The sequence below is a fragment of the Camarhynchus parvulus genome, chromosome 7 (assembly GCF_901933205.1).
Source record: "Camarhynchus parvulus chromosome 7, STF_HiC, whole genome shotgun sequence".
Taxonomy (NCBI): Eukaryota; Metazoa; Chordata; class Aves; order Passeriformes; family Thraupidae; genus Camarhynchus; species Camarhynchus parvulus.
In genome coordinates, this window is record NC_044577.1 from 2263445 (window position 1) to 2291444 (window position 28000).

General features: G+C 50.8%; 1 protein-coding gene across 4 annotated transcripts; it reads left to right on the plus strand.

Annotated features, from left to right (window-relative positions):
- Positions 1-2: 2 nt before the first annotated feature.
- On the plus strand, positions 3-27998 carry MLPH (melanophilin). 4 transcript variants are annotated; one of them, XM_030952327.1, is made up of 17 exons: positions 3-410; positions 4267-4488; positions 5412-5548; positions 6955-6993; positions 7578-7672; positions 8763-8891; positions 9970-10156; positions 11814-11965; positions 15694-15777; positions 17541-17732; positions 21430-21606; positions 23764-23919; positions 24027-24119; positions 24290-24355; positions 24485-24542; positions 25978-26075; positions 26372-27998. In XM_030952327.1, exons 1-17 carry the CDS (start codon positions 184-186, stop codon positions 26396-26398), a joined length of 2139 nt encoding a protein of 712 aa, XP_030808187.1. In that variant the 5' UTR covers positions 3-183; the 3' UTR covers positions 26399-27998. The 4 variants fall into 4 exon arrangements, with proteins under 4 accessions (XP_030808187.1, XP_030808189.1, XP_030808188.1 ...); XM_030952329.1 differs by lacking the exon at positions 21430-21606; XM_030952328.1 differs by lacking the exon at positions 15694-15777.
- Positions 27999-28000: the final 2 nt, after the last annotated feature.

A 28000-nucleotide genomic window follows, 5' to 3' on the forward strand; every position in this document is an offset into this window, starting at 1 on the left:
CAGGCGGGCGAGGTGTGCAGCTGCGGGCAGGACCCTGGGGGAAGGCAGGGCGGCCCTGCCGGAGTCCCCGCCGCGATAGGCGCCGTGCCAGCCCTGCTTGGCGGCCAGGCTTGGCCGGCAGAGCGGCTGCGGCGCTGGCAGGAGCCGGCTGGCCTGCCCGCAGCTCTGCCCCTGCCCGCTTATATGGGCAGCCGCGGAGGTGGGGCCGGGCTCTCCTTGCCCCTCCGACAGCATCATCCCGGCATCGTGCGGGACAGCGAGCGCTCGGGGGGAGCGAGTAACGGGAGCGGCTTCGTCGAGATGGGCAGGAAGCTGGACCTCTCCAAGCTCACCGATGAAGAAGCCAAGCATGTTTGGGAAGTCGTTCAACGGGACTTTGATCTGCGGAAAAAAGAGGAGGAGCGGCTGGAGTGAGTATCTGCTCTCCCGTCCCTGAGTTGGGGGCAAACCAGCCAGGACCTCGTGGGCTGCAGGGATGAAACAACCTGCTGAGGTGTGGGCGAGGAGGGACGGCGGGAGAGCGGGCTGTGGAGGTCGAACGCGGTTAATAGATTACGTTATCAGCGGCAAGGTGACGCATTCGGGCAGCCAAGGTGCGAACTGGCGCCGTGCCACCGGCAGCGATGCGGATCGGTGACACCGCCGCGCTTTATGGGGACAAATACCAGGAAATGCCTCCGTGAGGCTGGAGGCTGGTGGGGCTCGCCAGGGGAGGCTTCACCCGGGAGCAGAGGATGGGATTCGGCTCCCTTGGTTCTGCTTCATGTGATGGGTCCTGGGAGTCCTCAGATCCCTGAAGAATCCCGGAAAAATAACTGAGAGGAATAGGAGAAACCTACTTCTACTAGTAAACCTATTTTAGTAGCCTTAAATATGCAATACCAGGGCTGTGCTGTCCTGGAAAGATTTTAGGGGTCTACAGATTAGGAAAAGGTTGAAAAGTCACTGGAGCAGCAAATTCTGTGAACTTCAGGGTGTTGGATGAAAATGTTATTTAAAAAATGTTCTGTCAGATCAGATTAAATGTTGGGCATGAGAAATCATAAGGATTCAGGTTTTGTTAATGAACTACATCAGATGCTGAGCTTAATAACGCCTTAACATATTTCAAGAAGCTGCAGTGACCCTCTTCGGGGTCTGGCCAAGTTCTCATTATCCCAGAGGGATGGCCCATGCTCTCAGACTGGGTTTGGGCTGTGCTGCACTCCCACTGAGCCCTCAGACCCTCCCAGCTCTGAATTTTGTGTGCCAGGGCTGGTGCTGATACCACGATAATGCCTGGAGAGCAGGAGCTCATTAGTTCCTCTATCAGATCCAAAAGGAAGGGTGAGGAGTGATAGCTATCCTTGGTTTGGGATATCTGCATCCCCCAAAACCTTCCAGTCGTGGGACCCTCTCCATTTACACCATTGGCCACATGAAACTCTCAGCTGTGTATTTTTCATCCCCCTGATTACTTTTTTTGCCTAAGAAAAAACAGCCTGCGTGGGAGGCAGAGATAATTCAATATCATCATCTACTGCCTTCCTCTGCTGGTGGCTCTGAAGAGCAGGAAGGAGATCAGACAGGGGTATTTAAAAAAATTATCACCCTGCAAAGGGAGAATGTCTCCCTTGTGATGCATCTGAGCTCAGCCTGGAGGGAGGAGGTGGAGACCCACATTGCTGTGCCCTGCAGCAAAGAATTGGGCGAGGTGAATTCCTTCTTTACTCGACCTTGGCGCCAGACTGGCTTATCTGGGTCCCCTCTGCTGCCCAGAAAGCTTCCAAATTGAGTTCCATGCTCTGGGAGATGCAGGATGGGGGGAAGGTCTTGGGATGCTCCTTCCCAGCTGCTGTCTCTCCTCCTAAGGATCATTTCCCCTAGTTTCTTATTTTTATTTTCTTCTTTAATCGTGCCCTGCAGAGGGCTGGCAATTAAGCATTCTGAACTACAGAAATTTCTGTACTTCCTGAATAATTTCTGCAACAGACCAGACCACCAGCCTGGGAAAGTATGCCACATTCCTGAGTGCTGGACATGGAGCTACACAAGAATTTTCTGCCTGCAACAAGCTGGGACATGATGTGACATTGTGTGAGACCCTGCAGCCATTCACTCTGTGCTCTGACCAGCCTCATTTACTTTTCTATTCATTTACTTTTCTATTCACCGGGCTTGTCTCAACCTGCCAGCCTTGAAGAAATGTCCTGTCCACCCCCTCCCCAGCTCGGTCTTTTTCTTCCCTTTTTGCTGCTTCTCTGTATTTTGGTTTTGGCAGAAGCTATTTACCAACAAGGGACAAAGGCTTCAGCTGGCTACAAGCTGTACAGGCATGTGAGGGCAATGCTTTGCCCCAAAAATTAAATAACGCCCATTTTGAGGTGTTTCTCCCTGATTCTTTCCATGCCCACAACCCCATTTTTGGGGGATGGCTCCCTGCATCTCTCCTGGGGCTCTGTAGGTCCAACCCTGCTGCAGCTGGCATCTCAACAGCACAGATTTATTCATCCTGCTGTGAGCAGAGCAGGGAAGGGGCTGGCTGCTGCTCCTGCCAGCAAGAGGAGACGAGAGGCATGCGGTTCCTGCGGGTTTTAAACTGGTTTGGCTGAGACTCTTCCTTCCTTTGGCAGGTCTGGTGGGTGAGGGAGGAGAGCTGAAGGGATCCAACCGGTCTCTGGGAACCAGAAAAAGCAGTTCCAGTAAAAAAGATTGGATCCTGCTGGCTACAGCGTTAGCACGGGAGTGGAAAAGGAGTACAGAGTCCAACCCAAGGGTTTTCTGTTTGAGGGCTTCTTTTCAGAAGTCACTTAAATTCACTGCTGGGACATTTGCACCACTTTGAACAAATCACTGCTGGGATGGTGAACAGCAGATTATACAAGCCAGGTGCCCAGTTTTCTGTCTTTATGCTGGTTTTAACACCTCCCAGATGCAAATGCAAGTTGGTGTCACTCCTGTGCGACCACAAGCAGAGGGAGTGACACCAAAAAATGTGTCTTATGGTGCGCTGGCTGCCAGCTGGCCAGAAAATTCTTCCTTGAAAAAAAAAATAAATCAAAAGCTGAGCCCTAATGTGCAAACTGATTAGGTTAAACAGAGATTATCTTGCTTGAGATGCCTGCCCTTCCCACTGCCAGTCTCACCACTGCTCCCAGGGCCAGCCAGGCTCCTGCTGTGGTCAGCCCAGCTCCTGTTGTGGTCACCCCAGCGTCAGTCAGGCACTGGGAGCATCACCAGTGCCTCGTGCTCCACACTGTGATCCTGGAGCAGCCTCCAGACCTGATTGCTTGAGGGTTTTAACCCAAGCTGACTTCTGCTCTGGAAAACACAGCTTCCTAATCCTGTCTAGAGAGAAAACAACTTTCTAGGACCTTCCCTACAAGTCAAACATTTTCCTTTCAGCCGTGGCCCCAAAGGCAAACATGCCTGAGGCGGTGCGTGGCACGGGCAGCAAACAGAGAGCTTTTGGGCAGTGCAGGGTGCCCCACCGGCCTGGCAGGCATCTCAGCTGTCCCCAGCTGCTGCTGGGGCCTCAGCCTCATGCAGACACTGCTTCCCATGGGGATCTCCTCTGGCAGCCAGGTCTGGAGAGTGAAGGAACCTGCAGGGATGCACTGCAGGTGAAGGTGCTCTTGGAAAGGGCTTCCCTTTCACGGGATTGTCACAAGCCTCTCCTCCTGCTGCATCCTCTGAACAGCCAGAACCTTGTTGCACATAACTTTATAAAGTTCTCTGCTGAATTTTAATCCTTTTTAATCCCAGATTTCTTTTCTTCTTTCTTCCCCCCTCCCTTTTTTTTTTAAACGAAGAATTCCAGAAAGATTTTAATTCCCTGCAGGACTCCAGGCTTGAAGATTGTGTCATGTTGGGATACAGCCACAGGGTTTGAGAAAAGCTGCTCTCCCAAGGTTCCTGGCATTAATGATCAACACCCTGTGAAACAAACAGGACAGGTTTTGGCACAATCACTTTTTTTTTGTTAATGATCCTTGTGGGTCCTGTCCAACTCAGAATATTCTATGGTTCTAATATTAAATTAAATCAAACATTAAGCTCCAGTTACTCATCCTGAATCTGGAGCCCACTTTGTTGTTAGCTTATTAACTCGTGATATGTCATTTATTGGATTTGCCCTACAGCTGTTTCCACAAGCTGCAGACTTGCAGCGTTCCCTGGAAAATCGTTCCTGAAATGATTGTGGCATGATAGGCTTTGCCATGTGAGGGTTTGCAGTGAGACAGCAACAAACTCAAGTTCCTGCTTTTGGGGGGGTGTTTCCTACAGGGAGCTGAAATGCAAGATCGACCAGGAGAGCAGCAAGAGGGAGTTCCTGACCAGTCAGTCCCACCTGAACGAGACTCACTGTGTGCACTGCCTGCAGCCCTTCAAGTTCCTGCTGAACAGCAAAAGGCAGTGCCTGGACTGCCGCTTCTACACCTGCAAGAACTGCAGCCGCTACCACAAGAAGGAGCAGGGCTGGGTCTGCGATCCCTGCCGCCTCTCCAGGTGCTGCTCCTCGGGGAATCGCAGGGTGGTTCTCACCCTCACAGGGAAGAATTCCTTCCCTATATCCCATCTAACCCTGCCCTCTGGCAGTGGGAAGCCATTCCCCCTTGTCCTGTCACTCCAAGCCGTTGTCTCAAGTCCCTCCCCAGCTCTCCTGGAGCCCCTTTAGACACACTCTAAGGTCTCCCCAGAGCTTTCCCTTCTCCAGGTGAGCGCCTCTAGCTCTCCCATCCTGGCTCCAGAGCAGAGGGGCTCCAGTCCTCAGAGCACCTTTGTGGCCTCCTCTGGTCTCATTCCAGCAGCTCCACATCATTTTTTGGGGGGCCCCAGAGCTGGAGGCAGCTCTGCAGGTGGGGTCTTACCTGACTGGGGCAGAGAGGCAGAATTCCCACCTCCCCTGCTGCCCACACTGGGGATCAGCCCAGCACTGATCAGTGCACATTTCTGGCTCTTATCAACAGTCTCACCCTCCTGCACCCCCAAGTCCTCCTCCCCAGAGCTGTTCCCAATCCATTCTCCGCCCAGCCTGTACATTCACTTGGGATTGCTCCAACCCAGGGGCAGGACCTTGCACTTGGCCTTGTTGAGCCACATGAGTTTCTCACAGCCCCATGTCTCAAGGCTGTCACGGCCCCTCTGGGTGTCATTCCTGCCCTCCAGCATGTGACAGTATGTCAGGAACTGAGGGAACACTCAATCCCAGTGCCCCTGTCACCAACATATATGTTCAAGCATTCCAGACCCCATATCAGCCATGGCAACACCACTCCTCACTGCTCTGCTCTGAGGGACAAGGTGATGAGGCTCAGCAAGACTTGCCCAAACTCAGCATCCTTTTAGATGAAAGCATGGTGTGTTTTTGTTAAGACAGAGATTTTTGGGTGAGGGCCTGCTGACCTGGGGTGCCTCCTCTCTTTGGGCAGGATCGTGAAGATCGGCTCCCTGGAGTGGTACTACGAACACGTGCGCTCCCGCTTCAAGAGGTTTGGAAGTGCCAAAGTGCTGCAGTCCCTCTATGGCAGGCTGCAGCCAGCCCAGGGGCTCAACTCTGCCTTTCTGGGTGAGGAATGGCCTCTGCTGCTCCTGGGGAATCTGTGCCGCACCACAGCAGTGGTGGTGCTGCTCTGAGGGTTGTGGGGTACCAAGAATGGTCAAAATGTCCCAGGGAGGAAGCAGAGGTTCAGGGTTGTTCATTCAGACTCAGAGCAGGTGTTCTTGAGGGTTTTTCTACTGTTAAGTTTAAAGTTTTTACCACAGGCTGGAGAATGTAAGATCATTACAGTTGGAAAACACCTCTGGATCATCCAGTCCAACCCAGTACTACCATGACCACCATTAAACCACATCCCCAGGTGCCAGATCCATGTGTTTTTGAACACTTCCAAGGATTGTTGTTCCATGACCACCCTTTCAATGAAAAAATTCCCTAATGCCTCATGTTTAATTTTCAAAGTCCCACGTCCTGCGGTTTGTAAGTATGTAAATTTGCAGCTCTATTTTTTCCTTTATTTTTGGTCTTTTCATCACAGAGCTTGTGGAATTGACCCTAGTTTAACCTGCAGGATAAAGCCAGCCCTCATTTTTTTTTCCCCCAAGACCTGATGATTTTTACAACCAACCTCATTATCCCCTGCCACTGACAAAACTGTGCCAAAATTAGTGAGCTACGTGTCACCATAACTGTTTTCTTCAGAGCTTTGTGGACCTTCCATATTTCTGATTTTGGTCCAAGAATACATAAATATATGATTATATTAATATAGCATTATTACTAACCAGCTCCTAGTTGTTATTCATAGAGCTCCCACTCCTTGGCCTATTTCTTTTGGAAGTCAGTGTGGAGTTTATTCCCATCTTGAGGAGCCACAGAAAAGTTTGCACACATGCCATTGACATGACCTGATTCAACTGCTCCAATCACTCTTTTAGCCAGGCCACTCATGGCAGAAATAGCAGCAAAAAAAATTAATGGACTGAGAGACAATCCATGCATTGTTTGGACAGAAAATGCATCAGAGCACACAAAAACCCAACCAAGCATGAGGGTAACAGTGCCTTGGGCTGCTTTAAATTGAGATTCTGATGCCTTTTTCAAAGGGAAATGATTTTGTTGTTTATTACTTCATTAACACCAGTGAATTGGCCTTGACCCTTGAGCAAGCAAGGATCTCCTCCTGGGATGTATCTCTGGCCATCTGCAGTTGGCTGTGCCTTCCCCTGCAGCTCCCAGGCATGTTGCATCAGCCTGGGAAAGCTGTGGCGAGCAGCTCTTTGACTTTTAAAAGTCAAGTTCCACCTCCAAGTGCCTGTTTTGTTGTCTCTAAAGAGCTTTTTTAACCATTGTTTCTTGTGAGGGCTAGAGAATGAGAATTCCAGTTAGCCATGGCTCTGAGGCTTGCTCTCTGCTCCAGGAACAGGAAGAAAATGTGATTATTCCTTTTTCCCACCATTTTTCTCTTTGTTTAGGTCTTCATGACAGAGTTTATAGCCTGCCAGACATTAATAGTAAGTAAAAAAGGGGATTGCAGCAGGGGGCTTGCAGTTCAAGCAAGGTTTCCAAAATTTTTATGTCTTCACACCCCCTCCCAGCTGTGGCCACTTCTGGAGAGATCTGGAGTGGTCAGACCAGGGAAAACATTCCTCCACTGCAGTGGAGATGGACTGTAGTGCTCAACCCCTGCATTGTGGTACATCTGGGGTCTCCAAGGGTAGATTTGGATATGAGAGGACTTTTAGTTACATGCCACACTTGAACTTTGCAAGCACTCATCATCTCAAAGCAGTGGGTCATGGATAAACAGAAGAGCTGATGGGAATCAGGAATAGCTCCTGAGCCTTCAAGCACTGGAGTCACCCAGGTGGACCTTGGAGTGCTCTCTGTGGTGCAGGTGGCCCTTCACCTCCACATCTGTGATGGTGCACATCTGGCAGGGGAAGCAAGGAGAGGCCAGCAGAAAAAAAAAAAAAAAAATTGGGAGAGTTACTTCTAATCTGGGCTTTTTCGCCCTGTGTAAGAAGCATGGCCTCACCTGCAGGTACTGGTGTGACCCCCAGGGTGGGGACTCACCTGCTGCCTGTGTCTCCTGCAGGAGAGTGCCAGCTGCTCAGCAGCTGTGACCCTGGGGATGACAGCGATGAGGAAGACAATGTCCTTCGTGGGGCTGAAGCAGAGCGCTACAGCAGGGTGAGTGTTTGGTTCTGGAGCTGCCACAGCCTCACTCTGTGCCCCTGGCCTGCCCTGGTGATGGTGGTGGTGGCTTTCTGTGCCACTTTCAGAAATGGACCTTTCCCTCTGTTTTTCTCCTCTGAGATAAGCTCCTCTCCCACTTAGTTTAAAAACAACCATGTCAGAAACATCATAAATATTTATTATGTCAGTAGCATCATAAATACTTGTGCTCTGGAAAAAAGACCCATTCCTAACACTATGAATGTCACCAATTAATATGAAAGTCCCAACTCTCACCTGTATAATGAGAACCCACCTGTGGTGGTGTTCACGGGGGTCCCAGGACGAGGGAAGAGATGAGAATCTTGACTCCGTGTTTCAGAAGGCTGATTTATTATTTTATGATATATATTATATTAAAACTTTACTAAAAGAATAGAAGAAAGGATTTCATCAGAAGGCTAGCAAGGAATAGAAAGGAATGGAATTATAATAAAATCTTGTGACTGACCAGGCAGTCTGAGCCAGCTGGCTGTGATTGACCATTAATTAGAAACAACCACACGAGACCAATCACAGACCCACCTGTTGCATTCCACAGCAGCAGATAATTTTTGTTTACATTTTGTTTCTGAGGTCTCTCAGCTTCTCAGGAGAAAAGATCCTAACGAAAGGATTTTTCATAAAGTGTGTCTATGACACCCACCTGCTTGGGGTTTTTTTACTAATGACCTCTCAAATATTCAGACATCTGCCTGCAACATCCTCCCTCTAAAGACAGGGTGATGCTTCAGGGCTCAAAAGCATCACCTGGGTCTCTCTCTGAGCTGTAACCTGGCCCAGCTTTCCCAGAGTGCCTTCATAAACCACGAGAGAGCTTCTCACCCTGCTTACAGAGGCTGTGGAAATCAGGAACCCACTTTTCCTTGCCTTTAGCATGAGCACACGCTCTACCTGGCTCCCTTCAAGCACGACAGCATCAGGCCCAAATTCCCTCTGCAAAAAGCAGGGCAAACTAAGGAGAGAAAGGTCCTCCCTCCCCCTTTCCTCAAGGTGAACTCTGTCTGACACTGAATTTGCCTTTCTTGCACTTTGTGTGCTAAAGATGTGCAAGACAAAGCGGCTGCTGTCTGTGCACCCCTTTGATTTCGAACTGGACTCGGATTACTCTGCTCAGTCTCGCCGCCAGTCTGTGCAGCTCTCTCCAGCAGCCAGCAGCCCGGATGCTTTCCAGGTACTGGGACACTCCTGGGGGGTTCCTTTCCTTTCTTCCTCCTTCTCCTTGCTTGCTACCACTGCTCCTTCAGCCTCAGAGCTCCTTCAGCTGGTGTTGGGAGGCAATGGGCCAGATCCTCATCGCTGCTTGTGATCTCTTCTTCCAATTGAAGTCCTTTGCCTCAGGCCAAGTCAGGAGCAGGACATCTGATCCAAGTGAGGATGAATGCTAAGATGAGACAGCAGGAGGTTCTCTGGCCCTGTCCCTGCAGATTTCCTTGCTCTCAGTGGACAATGGTTTGAAACTGCACTTTTAAAGCATTAAACAGCTCCTTTTTAAAAAAATGCTCTGATTAAACTATTCTTGGGTAGAAATAGGATGTGCTGAGATCTGTAACAACTTAAACAAATAAATACGCACAATTCCACACAAAATTATATAATTTGGGGGAAATAATTATATCCCTCTTTTTGTTTGTCTTTTCCCCCTCTTTTTTGCAGCAGAATTCAGTGTGAGGGCTGGCCTCTGTCAAATTGGGTTTATGGATTACAGATTATTTGAGGTGGTGGCTGTTTGAATAGGTAGAAAGGGATGGTGTTTTAAAAGATCAGAGGGTGTTGCAGCCCGGCTGAAGGAACTCTGTGCTTGTAAAAATTACCAGTGCCCCCTGGCAGTGATGGGAAGTATTGCTCAGGGTTCAGCAGCCAGGCAAAGCCTTTAAATGGGATTATTAGGAACTTTTCTATTTTATTTAAATATAACTGGCATTATAAAAGGTCAATCCATGCATATATTGAAGAATGAAGAGAGGAGCTCTTAGTGGAGGTCAGGAGGGACAAGGAGTCGTAGAATCATAGAACAAGTTGGGTTGGAGAGACTGTAAAAATCATCTCATTCCACCTCCTTCCACTATCCCAGGTTGCTCCAAACCCTCCCACCCTGGCCTTGGATGCTTCCAGGGATCCAGGGGCAGCCACAGCTCCACATTGTTCTTCCTCTGGGGGCCCCTGAGCTGGAGGCAGCGCTACTGATGGGGTGGGGGTGACACCAGTGTAATCTCCGTGGGCCGCTGCTCAGCAGCATCCTCAACTCTCAGTCCTTCCCAGATTTCCCCGCCTCAGCTGAAGATGTCTCCCAGGAGTCCAGGATCAGGGATGCAGACCTGGTGTTCCACCACGTGCTGCAGGAGCCGGGGGCGAGCGCTCCGGAGCAGCACTTCAGCACCGAGGTTCGGCTCACCGTCAACGCGCGGAGGAGGAGCCTGGAGAGAAACCCAAAGCCTGGTGGGTGCCCTTGGCCAGCTTCCTCTCGAATCCTCTTGGGACAAGTGGCTGCAGGTGTTGGAACAAAGTGGAAACATCTTTGGGTTGTTTTTTTCCTGGACAACCTCAAAGCCACTAAGAGGGTCAACACGAGTTATCCATCTGCAAAAGGGATTTTCCTTAGGAAAGAATCTTGCTGATGTTATTTAGTTGTAATGGGGCTGATTTTCTCCCAGCAAAGCCAAAGGGGTTGCTCCTCAGGTGTCCATCCTTTCATACCTGCTGGTGATTTCCAGGGCAGAAACTAGATACAATCCAGTGCTAGAAACAATGGGATGTGTTTCCTGCTGCAGGCAGAGGAATTCAGCTCCTTAGCAAAGGACCTTGTGGCTGCAGAAAGCTTTGAGTTTTTAGGGGACTTGGACAAGAACTGGAGGTTGCTAAGTGGCATCCTTGTAGCTGGGCAGGGTGCATGGGTAGGCTAAATGATCTGTGGGTTTGTGAGTCTATAAGAGGCAGAATTTGCCTTTTACAACCTCTGTTTTCCCTGCAGGGATGGCAGAGCCAGGAGGGTTGGATATTGGCTTGTGCATATGCAAATGTAGAATATGTCCTTCTGTGTGGCCTGGCTGTATTTTCAGGACATTTGGGAAGGCTGGGTAGACCTTAACACGGCTGTTTAAATTCCCATTTCAAGTCCTGCTGGAGCATCACAGCAGCAAGGTCCCCTGGCATGTTAATTCCATTTTCTCACATTGTTTTTGCCTCATTTTAAATTCTCCTTTACACAGGAGACTTTCCACTCTTTTTAAATGCTCCATCCTAGGCTGGTACCTCTCTAGCCTGACCATCTTCCAGCACCTGGGCAGTGCACAAAGGGCAAGATCCAAACCTGGGCTCCCACAAAACTGGGAAGGCAGTGGTGGTTTTTGGTGAGGCTGTTCAGGGCATGACAGCAAGGATGGTGCTCCTCGTGCCCTGTGTGGGACCTGCTGTGCTTGGTGCTGTGTGGGCACAGAGTGTGGGGCTTGCAGCCTGGCCCAAGGCTTAAACTTAGACCTTAAACTTGGTCTGGCTTGCAGAAGCACCTCCTGCCAAAGGGTAGGAAGTCTGATCTGGGAAAATGCCTCATTATTTACTTGTCTTAAGGATGGGGCCAATGCCCAGGGAGGAACTCAGGGGTGTTGATGCCCTGTGAAGGCTGACCTAGAGCAGAGGCCAGACAGAGTTAAAGAATAAAGCAGGGATTTATTAAAAGGCCTCAATGGTTACACCTTGGGCAGCACAAGAGCCCAGCCAGGGCTGCACCCAAGATGAACCAAAATGGTCACAAAATGGATGACTGGTTGTGAGATCTCTCACTTTTATAAGTTGTGATTCATTTGCGTATTGGAGTTAATTGTCCAGTTACAGCTTTAGGTTATGAAGTCCCATCCTTCTTGTTTTTCTCTCTTCATTCCACACTGTTGTTTGTGCTCTTGGGCCTGAGATTTGGATCATTTGCCCTTGCTCTCCAGCTAGAGAAGGAATTGTTTTGTCTCCCTGCTCTGTGAAGAGAGCTCACCATGCCCTAATATGAAGCTCAGAACTACACACTAGAGCAGCACAGAATGTGAAAAACAGAAAAACTCAAACCCAAGGCACCCCTGTGACTGCCTTGTCCCTTTCCCTCCCCAAGGCACGCCCTGGAACGAGCCGCCCCGGGCGCGGTACTCGGCCGACATGGACACATCCGACGAGGAGCTGAGGGGAGCCCAGCTCCCAGCCCAGCCCAGCAAGCGCAGGAACAGAGCCTCCTCCCAGGAGAACATCAGCCACTCCTCCAACCAGGTACCCAACAGCCCCTGCTGGCACCCAGCCCCTGGCCACGTCCCTCTCGTTGCCTCTGAGGTGCAGGGTGTTTCAAGGGAGAAGAGAAGCAGCAGTGGCCAGCTGGGATTTGCTTTCCCAGTCACAGCACAAAGAAAAGCAGCACTGGTTGGTGCTTCCATGGCCCGTGCTGCCATCACAATAACAGACCTGGCCTTGTTGCTGCTCATTTTCCAGCTTGTCCTTATTAATCTGAGTTACTTGTGGGTTATTGTGCCTCCAGAAAGGCTTGCTTAAATAGAATGTGCCAGTGCTTAATAAGCAGATGGAGGTCTGGAGATGGGTGTTTAATAAGCACCAAGATCCTTCTCATCCTCTGCAGTGTGTTCCTGCCTCGGTAGGAGTGGGTCAGGATGACCTGTCACATACCTCCTCTCCTGAGTGATGGTAATCGGGGGAACAGCCTAAAGAAAGGTGTCAGACAGGATCTAAGCTTGTGTTTTAATTGCCAAGCAAGGACCTGCTGTTCCTGGTGCTCCCTTTGCCAGTGGTGGGCGGTGAGGATGGTAAAGCTGATCTGGTTCCTCAGACTTCATGAGCAGCAAAATGCAGGGTGGTGTTTGGCTGCAGATGCAGGGGCAGAATCACTTTCCAGTCTCACAGCTGGTAATTTGGCATGTCCTGGAGCCCTCTTTGGGCAATCAGTGTGAGACCTGTGACCACAACCATCCCTCAGTGTGACGGTGTTCACAGGGGTCTTAGGATGAGGGAAGAGATGAGGATCTGACTCCATGTTTCAGAAGGCTTGATTTATTATTTTATGATATATGTTACATTAGAACTGTACTAAAAGAATAGAAGAAAGGATTTCATCAGAAGGCTAGCTAAGAATAGCAAAAGAAGGAATGATAATAAAGGCTTGTGGCTTGGACAGAGAGTCTGAGCCAGCTCACTGTGATTGGCCATTAATTAGAAACAACCACATGAGACCAATCACAGATCCACCTGTTGCATCCCACAGCAGCAGATAACCATTGTTTACATTTTGTTCCTGAGGCCTCTCGGCTTCTCAGGAGGAAAAAATCCTAAGGAAAGGATTTTTCATAAAACATGTCTGTCACACCTCAGCACCACACTTCATGTGCCTGGGTAGGCAAAGCTGCTCTTTGCCATTTCCTTCTGTGGGCACATGTTTTAATTAGCAAATGCCATTCCTTCCTCAGCCAGCAGTAAATGGGAGAACCCTGGACTGGGTGTCCTTAATGAGGCCACGCTGTGTTAGGCATGAAATGTGCACCATGCTTTTCAGTGGGCAAATGGGCCCAAATTCCTACCAACACCTCCCACGACTTCCTCCAGGAGCTGGGAAAGCTCCCACATCCCACATGGGGCTGTGGGTTGTTCCCTCACACCCAGTGGTGTGGAGCCCTGTCACCCTAATGGTTACGAGGCATCTTCTCAGTGCCACTTTACCCCCATTTGCTCTTGTGGCAGCGTTGCTAATTAGCTGAAATAGCTCCCCATCCTCTGTGCCCTTTGTGCTGCTGATGTGTTTACAGCCAGCAACCATCCTCCCACCCCGCCTGCTCCTCACCCAGCTCTAGCTAAACCAGGGGCTCTTCCCTGTTCCTGTGACTCCAGGAGCTGAAGGTTCAAGAGTAAAACTTTAAAAAAAGAAAAACTCTATTTTAAAAATCACTTATGAGACGCAAAAAGAAGCCCTGAGTTGGTAACTGTGAGGGTCTTTGCCTTCAGGTTTTTAAAAGTCAGGTAGCAACAGGACCAAGCCACAAGGAATAGCTCCAATTTACCAAGTTTCTCCCCAGAAGCCATCCTGCTGTACCTCAAGGGAGCTCAGTGGTTCTGGATTCCCAAAGCTTTGATGCTGTCTGGCTCCTCTTCTTTACAAAAAGCTTCTGTTAGAGGCTTGGGTAGAGTAACCAGTCCTCCCTCCTCAGCAGCAAGGGGTAGTTTCCCCTTCCTGATGTTCTGGACTGTGCTTTAAGCTTATTTCCCCTTAAATGTTTTAGTGCAGAGCACACTTTGCCAGCCTTTGTCACACTGGGAGAAGTGCAGGGTGACCCAGTCCCTGCTGGAGATGTGCCCTAATGGGGGGCATCAAAGCCAGCCTTGACTGGGAAGGAGAATGAAGCTTTTTTCCAGCAGGTAGATACCCATCAATATCAGCAGCAGCTCGTGCTTTAGGCTCTGATCTCTCCCAACCCCTTCCTTATGGAGATGGGGCAGTGGTGACTCCTGGTTTGTCACCATCGTCAGAGGCTTCTCATTGTCACTGGGAGCCATGAGCAAGACTCAGGCCTCAAACAGGACTGAAAAACCTCTTAGCAATGGGCTGAAGTGCTTCCTGCCAGGGAGTTTAATGCTGCCTGGAGGTGCTTTCACTTCGGGGTGGTAATGACAGCTCTGCTCTCCACAGGGCCAGGTTTTTATATTCATCTTCCCTTAAGCAGATGCAATCATCACTAGCTGTTGTGAGGGTCTAATTAATCAAAGGCTGGCAAGCACAAAAACTGAGTGAGAGGATGGAAATTGTTACAAAAACAAAACCTGCCCCTCACATCTCTTTGTTACCACCTCTGCTTACGGCTTTTGCTGCTTGCTCCTCTTTGAATGGGCAGAAGCCACTCAGAACAGCAGTGATGCACTGGTAGTGTCATAAAACAGGCAATATTTACCATCACTTATGTTTTATTTGTCTGGATCAAAGGAAAGAGACTTAGGTTTTTTCAAAGAAAGAAAAACTTCAATTTCTAAAGGGAAATAAAAAAAGCTTCCTTTAATGTTTAAAGTGATCGTAGAGATGTTTTGGTTTAAATGGATCTGAAAAATATCTCATTCCACCCCTCTGCCATGGGCAGGGACACCTTCCACTGTCCCAGGCTGCTCCAAGCCCTGTCCAACCTGGCCTTGGAGACTTCCAGGGATCCAGGGGCAGCCCCAGCTTCTGTGGGCACCCTGTGCCAGGGCCTGCCCACCTTACAGAGAACAATTCCCTCCTAATGTCTAATCCAAATCCACCCTCACCACAAAGGTTTGTCTTGGTTCTTGAGCACAGGAAGTAACTTCTCTTTGATTTCCAGGGTTCTGTCTATCTTTAATTTCTCTGCCCTTCTCCCCATGCCCCATTTTTAGTCAGAAGAGTGAGGGAGAAGAGAGGGGCGAGCATCTGGGTAAATCAGCGCACAGAGAAGTCAGAAAATATCAAAGTGGTGGGGAAAACTTTCAGGTTTTTCTACTCTGATTTTTTGTGTTTTGTGGATTCCTCTCCACCACTGTGTTGGCAGGCATGTGATGGGGTGGTTACAGCTTGAAAAACATGTTAGTAGGAAGTGAAAATGGATGTTGACTTCAATTTGGGACAGCATGGGAACGATGATGAGTTGGATGGCTTTATTACAGGCTGGTGCTTTTATTGGTGGTGGGGTTTTACATTCACTGCATCACAGGCTCCAGATGCTTTGGTGGGAACTGCCTTGTGCCGGGGGCTTGGGATTGCTTGGAGTTTTCCAGATTTGAGGTTGCTCTGCACCTCCTGGAGCTTATTGGCATTTTTAAGCCATTCCTTCAAAGATATTATTTTTTAATGTCCTTTAACTCTGCCCACGGTGGCGGTGCCCTGCTTCTTGCTTTCCTCTGCTGGTTTCCTCGCTGTGCTGGCAGTGGTGGCTGGTCTGTTCTGTTCTCTCCTCCTTTTCCCTCTCCCTGTCTCTCTCTCCCCTTTCCTGTAGATCCATGAGCTCCACACTCGCATGTCCGCAATCGAGCGCGTGCTGAACCGCTTGGAGGAAAAAATCCTGACACGCCCTGACGAGGTAACCAGGCAGGAATCCTGCAGGGATGGGCTCTGGGCTCTGCTGCTCCTTTCCCCTGCCCACTGCAGAGGCAGCCAGCACTGCAGGCAGAGACAAAATCATGGAAATATTTAGGTTGGAAGGGACCTCTGAGATCACAGAGCCCAACCGTTCCCCTGCCACGTCCTTCACTGAACCCTGTCCCCAAGTGCCACAACCACCTGGGCTCTCTGAGTTCACTCCTGTTTTGGCCTTGGAGGCTTTTCTCCACTTCCAGGTGATGGAGTGCCTTAGAAAACATTGCATGGCAGGGCAGAAACTGCAGGAAATTGAGCCCATTTAGACCCTGTGCAAACCAGTGCCTTCCTTGCCCCCTCTGCACAAGGGAAATTTGGTTTCAGGCTGATACTTCATGAAGTGTTAATTTCAGGAGTTGTTTTGTTAGGTGGTGTCTGTATCTGCAGAGCTGTGACAGCTCATTTGAAATCATGGGACACTCAAGTGTGCCTCTGAGGAAGGCACCAGGTTATTGTGACTGTGAGAGCTGAGTCAAGGAGCATTTCTGTATCTCTTCTGAGCTGCCCTGATCTTACCATGCCATCAAACTTGGAAGAAAGCAGCTAAATTAAGTTAAAGCTGAGCAACACTGCAGAACCTGTGAATACTTAGACCGCTTAACATTGATTTTTGGGCTTCTAATTTTAGACTATGCACTCTTTTCCTTCATGTGAACCCATCACCACTGTGGCTGCTGATGGCTCAGGAGAATGGATGGTGATAATTACAGGCAAAGCCCCCAGGCATGGATGGAACAATGCAATTTCTCCATTTTTTTTTCCTAAAATTCACAGAAGGGGGTGGCCACAATTTTAATCATTCAGGGTTTCCATCAGTAATCCTGACCAAGGGAGTAAGAGGTTTGCACAGTGTCAGGTTCCCACACTTTATTCCCATGTCCAAGGCAAATCAGAGCACAGGCAGTGGGTCCAAACAGCTGTGGGACAGGCTGAGGTTAACTACAGAACAAAGCAGAAAGGATAGCAGAGCCCTGGAATACATTGCCTGGGAAAAAAGATTGCCTGCTGCAGATGCTGCTGTTGGAGGCTGTTAAAAAACAGCTCAGACAAAACCCCACCAGGAATGATGCAGGTAATTGTATTCCCATCTTGATGCAGGGGTCAACAAGTTCAGGAACTTCTGGAGATCTCTTCCAGTGCCTGGGAGTTTAACAGGATTCTTCTCCAGCTACCATGAATTGCACCTAACAACAGGGGTGGGTGGTAAATTGCCACCTGTCCTCCAGGGAAATTTGCTGTGGGGGTTCTCATCCCAAATGAGGTTACCCAGAGGTTCCAGAAGTTACCTCAGGGAGTGGCAATTCCCATGGCTGCTTCCCTCTCCCTGGTGGACCTTGTTTCTGGGTTGCTGTGATCTCTGCCCTCAGAGCCACCAGCTCCTAATGAAAATGTGGTGATTTTTGGCCCCAAATCCCTCATGCCCACCTTTTTAAGGATGCGGGAAAGGCAATTTTCCACAGAGAAAACTGAGCAGGTTCTGTGTGTGGGGAAAATGGGAGTGGAGGTTCTTTAGGTCAGGGGTTTGTGTTCCTCAGTGAGGAGCTGGGGCACAGCTCTCTGGGCTCTGCTGTGCCCTGGGGTGGTTTGGAAGCCCCTCTGTGGTCCCACTCCTCAAGCTCCTCTGCTTGGTGAGCCTGTCTGGACCCGGGCAGGCCCCATGTCCACCACAGGAGGTTCTCACACCTTTCCCTTCTTCTGCTCCTCCAGTCTCTGGCCCCAGAGTCCCACACTGACCCTGATGCTGAGGAGGAGGAGCTGAAGAGGAAGCTGGAGGAGTTAGCCAGCAACATCAGCGATAAAGAAGTCTCCTCTGACGAGGAGGAGCGTGAAGAGGAGAAGAGAGCAAGGAAACCAGAGATGACTTCCTCCAGCGAGGCCGTGACCAGGGATGTTAGAAAGGTAATCTGTGCCCTACCACCCACATCATTCCAGGCTGCATCCATGGTTCCTCCTGCTCTCAGTGCTTTGTGGATTTACACCATGAAAATGGGACTCTCCTTCTGTCCAACACCACCACCAGGGCTGTGTCTGTGTCTGCTTCAGCAATGCCAAGGGATAGGGAAGTCCCAGGGTGTTAGATCTGGATATTTATCATTGTAGGCTCCCCCAGTCCCAGCCAAGAGTCAAAAGTAAAGCCTCTGAGAGTTCTTGCAGGCTCCTGCCTGTCATGGAGAGGTACAAAGCCTCCACATCTACCTAAAGGAGTGGCCCCAGGATCTGGAAGTCACTATGGAGAAGAGCCCTGGGGTGGGAGAAGAGCTCTGTGACTAGGTAGTACCAGCCTTTGTCAGGCACCTGCTACAGCCTGAAATGTCTTTTCCACACCTGTCAGTGCTCCTGAATCCCTAAATCCCTGACCCCACTCTGCTAGATCAGCATCTCTTGCATTTCCAGCTCTGTGCTGCCTCCTGTCCCTACGCCATGGTGGATGACCCATGGGGACAGGAGGACAGATCACAGCAGTGTGTCCCCAGTTGTGCAGAGGCTCCAAAATAATCCATTAGGGATAAACACACAGTAAGTTATGCATCTAAATGCAAATAAATGCGTCTGCATGAAGATATTTCAAATCATCTCAATCCACAAGAAATTGTTAAATGAGGATTCTTAAGTGATGGAGGGCCCCCAAGAGTGGGTAAGCTTCAGTTCCTGCCTGGCAGGAGAAGGTGGAGCTTGTGCTGACATGGTTTTATGGTTAATGCAGTTCATTTTGGCAAGCAGATCTCGATTGTTACTTGATTTTGGCTTTTTTACTGAAGGAGGTGAGTTGTTTGGTCTGCAGCAATGGCAATATTAATATACCTATTAATATTAGCACTGATGGAGAGGTCAGCACTCCCTGTTGGGTCTCTGAGGGCAGGTTTGCTCATCCCCTCCCTCCTGCCTTGGCTGTGGAAGGGGGATGTGTGCATTTGCTCCAAAATGGTGGCAAAAGAATGAAGCAGGCACCATCCTGCCCGTCTCCTCTCCTGCAAAGCTTGGATGCTGTGGTGGCTTGCATGGTGCCATGAAGCCTCCATTTAATGTCCATTTGTTCCTCACCACACAAAACCTGGTGGGTTTGGGCACCACTTGCTGTGCTCTCCCTGCCACTGGAGCAGCAGAGCTTCCTCACCCACAGCATCCTTTACTGCCTCATTTTTCCTGATCCTTACCCACAGCATCCTTTACTGCCTCCTTTTCCCTGATCCTCACCCACAGAATCCTTTACTGCCTCCTTTTTCCTGACCCTCACCCACAGCATCCTTTACTGCCTCTTTTTTCCTGACCCTCACCCACAGCATCCTTTACTGCCTCCTTTTCCCTGATCCTCACCCACAGAATCCTTTACTGCCTCCTTTTTCCTGACCCTCACCCACAGCATCCTTTACTGCCTCCTTTTCCCTGATCCTCACCCACAGAATCCTTTACTGCCTCCTTTTTCCTGACCCTCACCCACAGCATCCTTTACTGCCTCCTTTTCCCTGATCCTCACCCACAGAATCCTTTACTGCCTCCTTTTTCCTGACCCTCACCCACAGCATCCTTTACTGCCTCCTTTTCCCTGATCCTCACCCACAGAATCCTTTACTGCCTCCTTTTTCCTGACCCTCACCCACAGCATCCTTTACTGCCTCCTTTTCCCTGATCCTCACCCACAGAATCCTTTACTGCCTCCTTTTTCCTGACCCTCACCCACAGCATCCTTTACTGCCTCCTTTTTCCTGAAAGCTGCTTTCAGATGCTTGCTGCAGCCAGACTTAACTTCTCCCAGATTGAACAATCTGCATCATCTTAATAACCATTTCTAATTAAGTGTAGATAAGTGGTAATTCACCAAGCCAAGGTTTCTGTGTTTGAAACCTCTGTTTCTGTGTTTGAAAGCCTCTGCAGCAGGCAGAGGCTCAAACCCTGAACTGTTGGTGTGGTACCAGTGTAAGATTCTGGTTTCTTATCAAATGAAGCCTGGATCCTCCAGATTTTTTACTTTCTGTGCCCCCAGGCCCTGCTATGAAGCAGGGAGGAGTATTGAGATAGAAATGCCTGCAGTAGCTGGACCAGCCTTGGTTAAAGACTGTCAGCATGGATGATGTTGAGCACCAACTTTCCTTATACTTGCAACAGATCCAGGTTTGGATTCTGTGTGATTCTGAGGGATTTTTGATGGCAGGTTCTTCCTCCAGTCAAGAGGAAATATTCTGACTGGGGGAGCACTGTGATGGAAGCACACGAACCTAATGGAAAATGTGAAAAAACTCTGCTGTACCATGAAGGCACCATAAAATGATAAAAACATCATCTGCACTGAGTTAGCTGGTTCTCTGCAGGACAGCTTGCCTGGAAATACATGCGGCTGTAAACACAACCAGCACATATGTCACCCCCATGTCCTTGGTTTCTAGGGAATTATCAGCTGGGAGAGACATGATGAGTTTCTTGGGGCCATTTTTACCCGTGTTTAGCACCTCATCAAGCCAAGGGCAGCACTTAGGGGGAGTTATTCCCATCAGTGCTCCTTGGGGTGGGAAGAGAGGACATAATTAGCCCCAAGTTCTGTCATTGTGGCAATGCAATCATTTTATGGGGTCAGGCTGGTTTTGTTCTTTTGCCACAAACTCAAGGAGTTGTTTGCATCTCCGCTCAGGCCCGCTGAGGTGGAAAGCAATATGCTGCAATTAGATCTTAACTGCTGCCTAACCCAGTGGCCCTCAGGTGCTTCCAGGGAGAGAAACATCCCTCCATAACCTCTTCTCCAAGCCTTTGGAGGTGAGCTCTTGTCACAGCCATCCTGCAGGAAGCAGAGGCTGAGACCAAAGCTCTGCTGGTGTAGAGCCCTTCATGAGCCCCTTAATCACCACTCCTCCCTCTTCCCACAGCTCCTGGAGGTCTGGTGTCCCTCTCCCCCTGGCTTGTGCTGGTTTATACACCACATTAACATAACGTTGTGAAAAACGGCAATCGCTTTTTTTTTTTTTTTAATTTTAAAAGTTTAATAGTAATAAAATGGTTATAAAAATAGTAATACAATTAGAGTAATAATAATTTGGACAATTTGAATTGGGACGCTATGAGACAATAGAAACAAAGAGTTACAGATGGTCCGGTTACCTTTTTCTGGGCAGCACGAGCCCAAAAAAGGACGCACGTTAACAGAGGATTAACCCTTAAAAACAATAACCTGTTGCATATTCATACACCTCATACATAAATTCCATTCAAACACAGGATTCTGTTGGTCACCATCAATTTCTTCCTCCGAATCCTAACAGCGCCTTCGAGGCAGGAAGAATTTAGTTTCTTCTGATAATGGGCAATAAATTCTCTTTCTCTGAAAGATTTCGGTGTCCTGTGGCTGCTATCTTGCCGCAAGTCCTTTCTTTACAAAAAAAAAGTATCCTACCTAGCATAGTTTCTATTTTAACATTTTGTTATAACCTAAAACTATATTTAACACACTACTTAAGAGAATTAATACAACATCACTTTCTAACACAACACATATAATATTCATTTTGATATTTGCTAAAAGCCAACCATAAAATATGCATTTTTCACAACATCCATGTTTTTTTTTCCCTCCCTCCTTCCCTCCCTCCCTGTGCTTTGGCTCTGGCAGAGGTCGTCGGCTCAGGCTTTGAGTGAGATCACGGCCAAAGTGCTGAGAGCCATAAACGCCACGGAGGAGGCGGTGTGGGAGTCGGTGCATGGACACAGCCAGGGCTGGGCTCTCCCTGCAGGGCACCTGCCAGGTGGGAGAGAGGTGGCCGAAGTGTACCAGGAGCTGGAGGAAAATGTAAGGCTCCCCAGAGATTTTGGGCAGAGGGCGGGTGGTGTGGTGGTGTTCGCAGGGGTCCCAGGACCAGGGAAGAGATGAGGATCTGACTCCATGTTTCAGAAGGCTGATTTATTATGATATATATTATATTAAAACCATACTAAAAGAATAGAAGAAAGAATTTCATCAGAAGGCTGGCTAAGAATAGAAAAAGAATGATAACAAAGGCTTGTGACTGACCGAGACAGTCTGGACAGCTGGACTGTGATTGGCCATTAATTAGAAACAACCACATGAGACCAATCACAGATTCACCTGTTGCATTCCACAGCAGCAGATAACCATTGTTTACATTTTGTTCCTGAGGCCTCTCGGCTTCTCAGGAGAAAAAATCCTAAGGAAAGAATTTTTCATAAAACATGTCTGTGACAGGGTGGGAATGCAAAGGAATCCCCCCCTCCCCTGAAATTTCTTGTTAGGGGGTAGGTCAGCACTGAAAGGATGTTCAGCAGAGGGATTAAAAAGTCTGGATTAATGGTACAACAGCAAAAGAAGGTGTTCTGTCTTGTGACTTTCCCTCCCTTGGTTCCTGGGTGATGAGTTGGTCCCCACCCTGCTGTAGCATGGCTTTGTTGGATCTCAGCAGTCCCTGCTCCAGCAAAACTCGTGTCCCATTCCCTTCAGCTCCTCCCCAGCACTGTGTGTGTGTTTCATCGAGGGGTTCATGAGCATCACCCCTCTGTTCACTAAGGCTGCTTGTGCCTGGGGCAGGTGACAAGTCCACAGCCTTGGATTTGTCCCAATCCCCCTGCAAGGTTCGTGTGACTCTGGAGCACTGACAGCTCTTTTAGCCACCATAAACCCATAGGAATTCCCTGTGATTCCCTGTGGAAACATTGTGCATCCACAGTGCCCTGTACCAAGCTCCAAAGAAACAGTTCAAAGAAGAGTTGGATCTCCATCTGAGTGTAGGGAATGCCCTGCAATGGGGAGCAGGGTTTTAGGACACTAAATTTTTTAGCCACTCTGTGGCTCATCTCTCACTGGGGAAAGCTTATAAGTAAGGCAGCTACAACACCTGGATGCTTTCTGGCCAAATACAGCATCCCAGGGGAAGAGGGTTGGATGAATGAAGGTTTTGGGGTTCGTAAGGTTGGGAAGGATGTGAACTTGGGGCTTGCTGTCAGCTGGGGACAGGGCTGGCTAGACAATGGCCCTGGGAGGTGTGTGTCATGCTGCCACTCCCTCAGGGACCCTGGCTGAGCCACAGCTGTCTGTGGCCACTCTGTTCTCCTCTGCAAGGCATGCCACCCACCTTGGAGGGCACTGGGAGAGCCTGATGGGCCACCAACAAATCCCTGTGGCTCAGGTTGGGTGTTCATGGCCTTAGGGTTTGCACTGGGACCCCTGGGAGTGTGGTGCTGTGATTTGGGTGGATGGGCTGCAGCTCAGTGCATGCAGAGGAAGCTTTGCACAATGGCCAGCCCAGGGAAAGCTGAGAGGGCTGGAGGAGCACAAATTGCCATGGCAGTGCTGAGATCTTGGGATCAGTCAGCAGAACAGTGGCCACAGCTCATGGGATTGCATAGGGATGTGTTAATGCTTTCTGAGCTGCCTGGCTTGGACCTGTGTCCTTGGAGTAACCTGGGAGGAGACAAGTGGCAGTAAAACCAGAGGTTTTATTGGGATAGATCCTTTTAGCCTTCTTCTCTAGGCAGCAAAGGCTGCCCTGCTCTGACCCTGCTCCCAGCAACACAGACACCCTTGAAACAGACTGAGCAGGTTTGGAGAGTCAGTTTGTCTCCTCTTCCTCACAGGACACAGCAGCCTGAGCTGGTTTGCAGCTGGTACCTGCTCTCCCTCTGAGCACACAGCACAAAGTGCTGGCTGCTGCTTCTCTCCAGCAGGTCACTGAGTTTTGGTCCTTCCTGTGTTCCCACTGAGCCTCTCACCGCTTCACACTGTTGGTAATTGCTCTCCAAAAGCCCAGGGAAGGGAGAAAATGAGAAGAAAAGCCGTGTCAGAGCTGACTGGCACTGTCTGTGCTGCGAGGCAAGAAGGCAGTCAAAAAAGGGTGGCAGGAGCTGCTGCGTCCGGGGCTGCAGCCACAGAAGGAGAGGAGAACTCCAAGAAGGTTAATCCTTCAATGCAATTTTTCCTTTTGTTGTATTTCAGGTGTACCTGGCTGCTGGAAAGACCTACCAGCTTGAGAAGACCCTGAAGGAGCTTGAGGAGGGGGCTCAGCACAGCGGCACCACTGACTCGGAGCTGTCGGAGCTGGAGGACAAAGTGGCCTCAGCAGCTGCCCAGGTGCAGCAGGCAGAGAGTGAGGTGAGAGCCTGACCCTGGCAGATGCTTTGCCCAGCCAGAGATGGCAAACAAAGGCACTGATGGCTCCTCCAACCGCCATCTGTGTGCCTTTTCTCCTCCTCCTAAAGATATCGGATATCGAATCCCGAATCGCGGCTCTGTCTGCTGCAGGGCTGACAGTGAAGTCTGTGGAAAAGGCAAAGAAGAAATCGAGCGTGCAGGTGAGCATGGAGGGGGGTGGCTGTGATCTACCTGCTGCCCTGAGCTGTAGCTGCTGCCCCAGGTGCTGGGAAGGGCTGTCTGGCTCAGCTCTCCCTGTGCTGCCTGGTGCTCTGAGGTGTCTGCCTCCTCCTGCACCCCCAGAGACACCTCTGCTTTCCTCTGTCCACAGGCTGCCTGTCTCCATTCTCCTGCTCCTGCCAGCAGCAGCCCTGGGGAGTCTCTGGATGACATTAAAGTGAGTGTGTGGCACAGAGTTCAGCCTGGGCACAGCCAGGGGGCTGCCATCAGAGAGAGCCGTGGCCTCACTGGAGACCTCTGCCCTCCCAGCCCTTGGCCACAGCAGGCTGCTGCCCTTCTCTTGCAGGCAATGCCCGGGCTGCAGAGGTTCAGGAGGAAGTTCAACAGCCCCCTGGAAATCACCAGTAAGGAGCAGGACCCTGCCCCTGGGAGATGGGCACTGTGGGGGGCTGGGCTGGGCTTTGGGGGATGCTGCTCCCCTCTCTCTCCCCCTCTGCATCCAGCTGTGTATCTGCAGTGGAATCCCCTTCCCTGTGCTCATGGGCTGTGATGGGAGAGCAGAGGTCAGGCTGAGGTGGCTGAGTCCTCCAAGAACCAGGATTTGTCTGCAGCCACCCCACAGTCCAGGGAGACACCTGTGTGCCTTCATCCCCTGGGCTGTTCGGGCTCAAAGCCTCACCTAAGCCCATCCTCTCTTCTGACAGCAATTTCTTCCTTGCTTGGCCACCTTGGGGAAGGTATCCTTCCCTGGATGGCATGGCCTACCCCTGGAAGTGCTCCAGGCCAAGTTGGACAGGGCTTGGAGCAACCTGGCCTAGTAGAAGGTGTCCATGCCCATGGCAGGGGGTGGAACAAGAGGGGATTTCAAGTTCCTTTCAACCCAAACCATTCCATGACTCTGTGAATCTTGGCCCTGCTGCTGGGGGGCAAGAATCCCTCCAGGGCCCAGCTATGGGCAAAGAGCAGCTTGGGAGAGCTTCAGAGTGGATGGTGACCTGAAACTTGGCCCAGCAGCTGGTGTGGTGGGGGGACAATCACTGCAAACACTTCATTCTGACCAACATCAGCGAGACCCATTAGGAAATGACTTTTCTATTTCTCTCTTATCTCTCTTCGCAAGCTTAAAGGCAGAAAGAGTGGCTCTCCTTCCAGATAATGGAAGATGAAGGGAGGGAATGGGGGAAGGATTGTGTATTGCAGAGGTAGAGCAGCATTTCCCCCATTCACATAGACAGTTAGCAGTGCTGCTCCCCAGGCTGGGGCTGGCGGGTGGAAAGGTCCCTTGTCTTCATCCTGAGGAGGAATCATCTGCTCTCCTTCCTGCAAAGGGCAGGCAGATAAAGGCAGCCCCCTGCCAGGAGATAGAGGGATGTGCAATGGGCACAGACATCACCAGGCAAGCCTAATCCTGTGCCTGGGCTGGGCCAGGGCTGGATTTGGTCTCCTGACTGCCTGCCTGGCAGGGCAGGGACTTGGAAAGCTGGGCCTGAAAAGGTGCAGCTGCTGGAAGAGGAGATGAATTAACAGGTTAAGAGATTCTCAAGGCTGGGGCAGGGAGAGCTGAGAGCTTCTCCCAGGCTGGGGTTTTGCTGCACCACCAGAGCAGAGTGTGGGAAGGCTGACCCAGCTCACAAAGAGCTCTGGAGAGCTGAGCAGCAGCAGCAGCAGCAGCTCTGTCTCCTCCTTACCAAAGCGCTCCCATCCCACCGGTTGGATGCCGGGATGCATCCAAACCCACAGCCAGAGGGGGATCAGTCCATCCCAAGTGACTTGGTGGTCACTGAAAGCTCTGGTGAGGTGGGTGAGGAGCTGCTGGCCACCTCTCTCCCCTCCCTGCAGGTTTTGACGACTCCTTTGACCGCAACTCCGCGTACCGCGGCTCGCTGACGCAGAGGAACCCCAACGGCAAGAACAGGAGGGTGGAGCGGCTCTTTGCGGTATGGACCAGCCCAGGGCAGGGCTGCTGGCCTGGCTTCCCCTCAGACTGTCCTCCCCCAGGTTCTCCTCGAGCTGATGGAGCCCTCAGCTCCCTCCCTGCTGCCTGGTGAGGGCAGGAACGCCCGGGCACCACCCCTGAGGTCAGGGATGTCACAGCCCCAGAGAGGATGAACATCTCTGAATTCCCTCTCCCTGCGTGGTGGGACAGGGACTCACTCCTAGAAAGGGACAAGGGGATGCTGGGCTGGCTCAGGGTGGTGTGGACACTGAGGTTTCTCCTTCTTGTGCCCTGCAGAAGCCTGTGATGACCCACCTGTCCTGAGGAGAGGGGACCTCCCTGCTGCCGCATTTCAGTGAGGATACGAGACCTCAGCAGCAAAGCCAAGCCACTCACAGCCTTCCCTGCAACTCTTCCTTCTCCTGAGCCCCTCTCTCCCTGAAACCCTGGACAGAAAGGAAGCCAGAGGCCGTGGGAGGAGGAGCAGAGCACTGGGGTGCAGACACGTGGCCAGGGGTTCTCTTGGGAGGATGCTGGAATGAGGGATGCTGGAATGGGACCTTGGGCTGGGGCAGCTCTTTGGGGCTGGGCCAGCCAAGGGGACCAGAGAGGTGCAGAGCAGGAGTGACCTCCTCAGGGGCAGCTGGGTGTCAGTGTGACATTCAGCACAGGGACTGGGCAGGGACACAGCCCTCCCTTGGCAGAAGCTGTCAGTGCCTGTCCCTGCTCTCTCCAGGCTGCTGTGAGCAGGGACAGTGAGCATGGAATGCCCTAGGGGTAGCCCAGGTAGAAGAGGGATTCAGGTACCCCAGGTAGCAGAGGGATCCAGGCATCCCAGTGCTGGGATTCACATCCTGATGCTGGTCCCAGTTCCCTGCCATGTCCTTTGTTTCCCTGCCCTGAGCAGCAAAGCGGGATGAGAGCCGTGCTGGTCCCCTCCCAGTGAGCACGTGCTCTTTGCCCCAAGCCATGCAAACACCCAGGGATGGCATTGTGGGGCCTCTTGGGACCCCCCCATCCTTTGGCAGGCCTGTGATGCCCTTTGGGGGCTGCAGCAGCCCTGGGCCCCTGGTGTCAGCCTCCCCCAGCTCCCCCAGGACGTTTGTTTGCCTCCAATATTCAACTCTGCACTGATCCCAGTGGATCAGTACCAGCCCCATTGCCATGAGCAGAGCACCAGGATGGGCAGAGGGTTGCTTTCTCTTGCAGGTCACTTTGGAAGAGGATTTTTGTTCTGTCCCTGTCCTGTACAGCCCCCTCCCTCCTTCCCTCCATCCCCAGTGGGCAAAGTGGGGAGGATCACTCACAGCTGGAGCAGGGACATCAGACCAATGCTGAGTTTCCCCTCCGTGGCCACCCAGGCTGGATCATTTTAGGCAATTCCTGAGCATCTGAGCTAAAACCACTTTAATTATGAGCAGTAGGGTGAGTTCTCATGCAAGTAACACATTTGTTTGGCTTTGCTAACAGTAGAGGCTGCTAACTGCCTAGGAATTGCTCCTGTGGTCATCCCAGAGAGTATTGTAAGTCCATAGTCTGGGTTCCCCAGCTGGAAACAAAAGCAGTTTCTTGATTTAAAATTAAATCCTTGTGGCCTGAAGCTCAACAGGGTAAGTGCAAACCTCTGCTGTGGCAGAAACTCCCAGGCACTGCAGCTTCACTGGATCCAGCCTGTGCTGTGCTGGGATGGCAGCTCCTGGGCTGGAAAAAGGGAGCTCCACCAAGACCATCCAAAGGGTTTGCACCCACCCTTGTGGCATCAGGGCTCAGCCTTCACCCAGCCCCGTCTCCTGCTTGCCTGGTTCCAGCCCTGGCTCCATCCTTCCACGCCTGACCCTGTGCAGCAATCCCCACAGGGAACCTCAGCAGTGCCCACCAAGGCACCGTTCAGTAGCCACCCATGTTGTTCTTTGCTGGTTTCCTGAC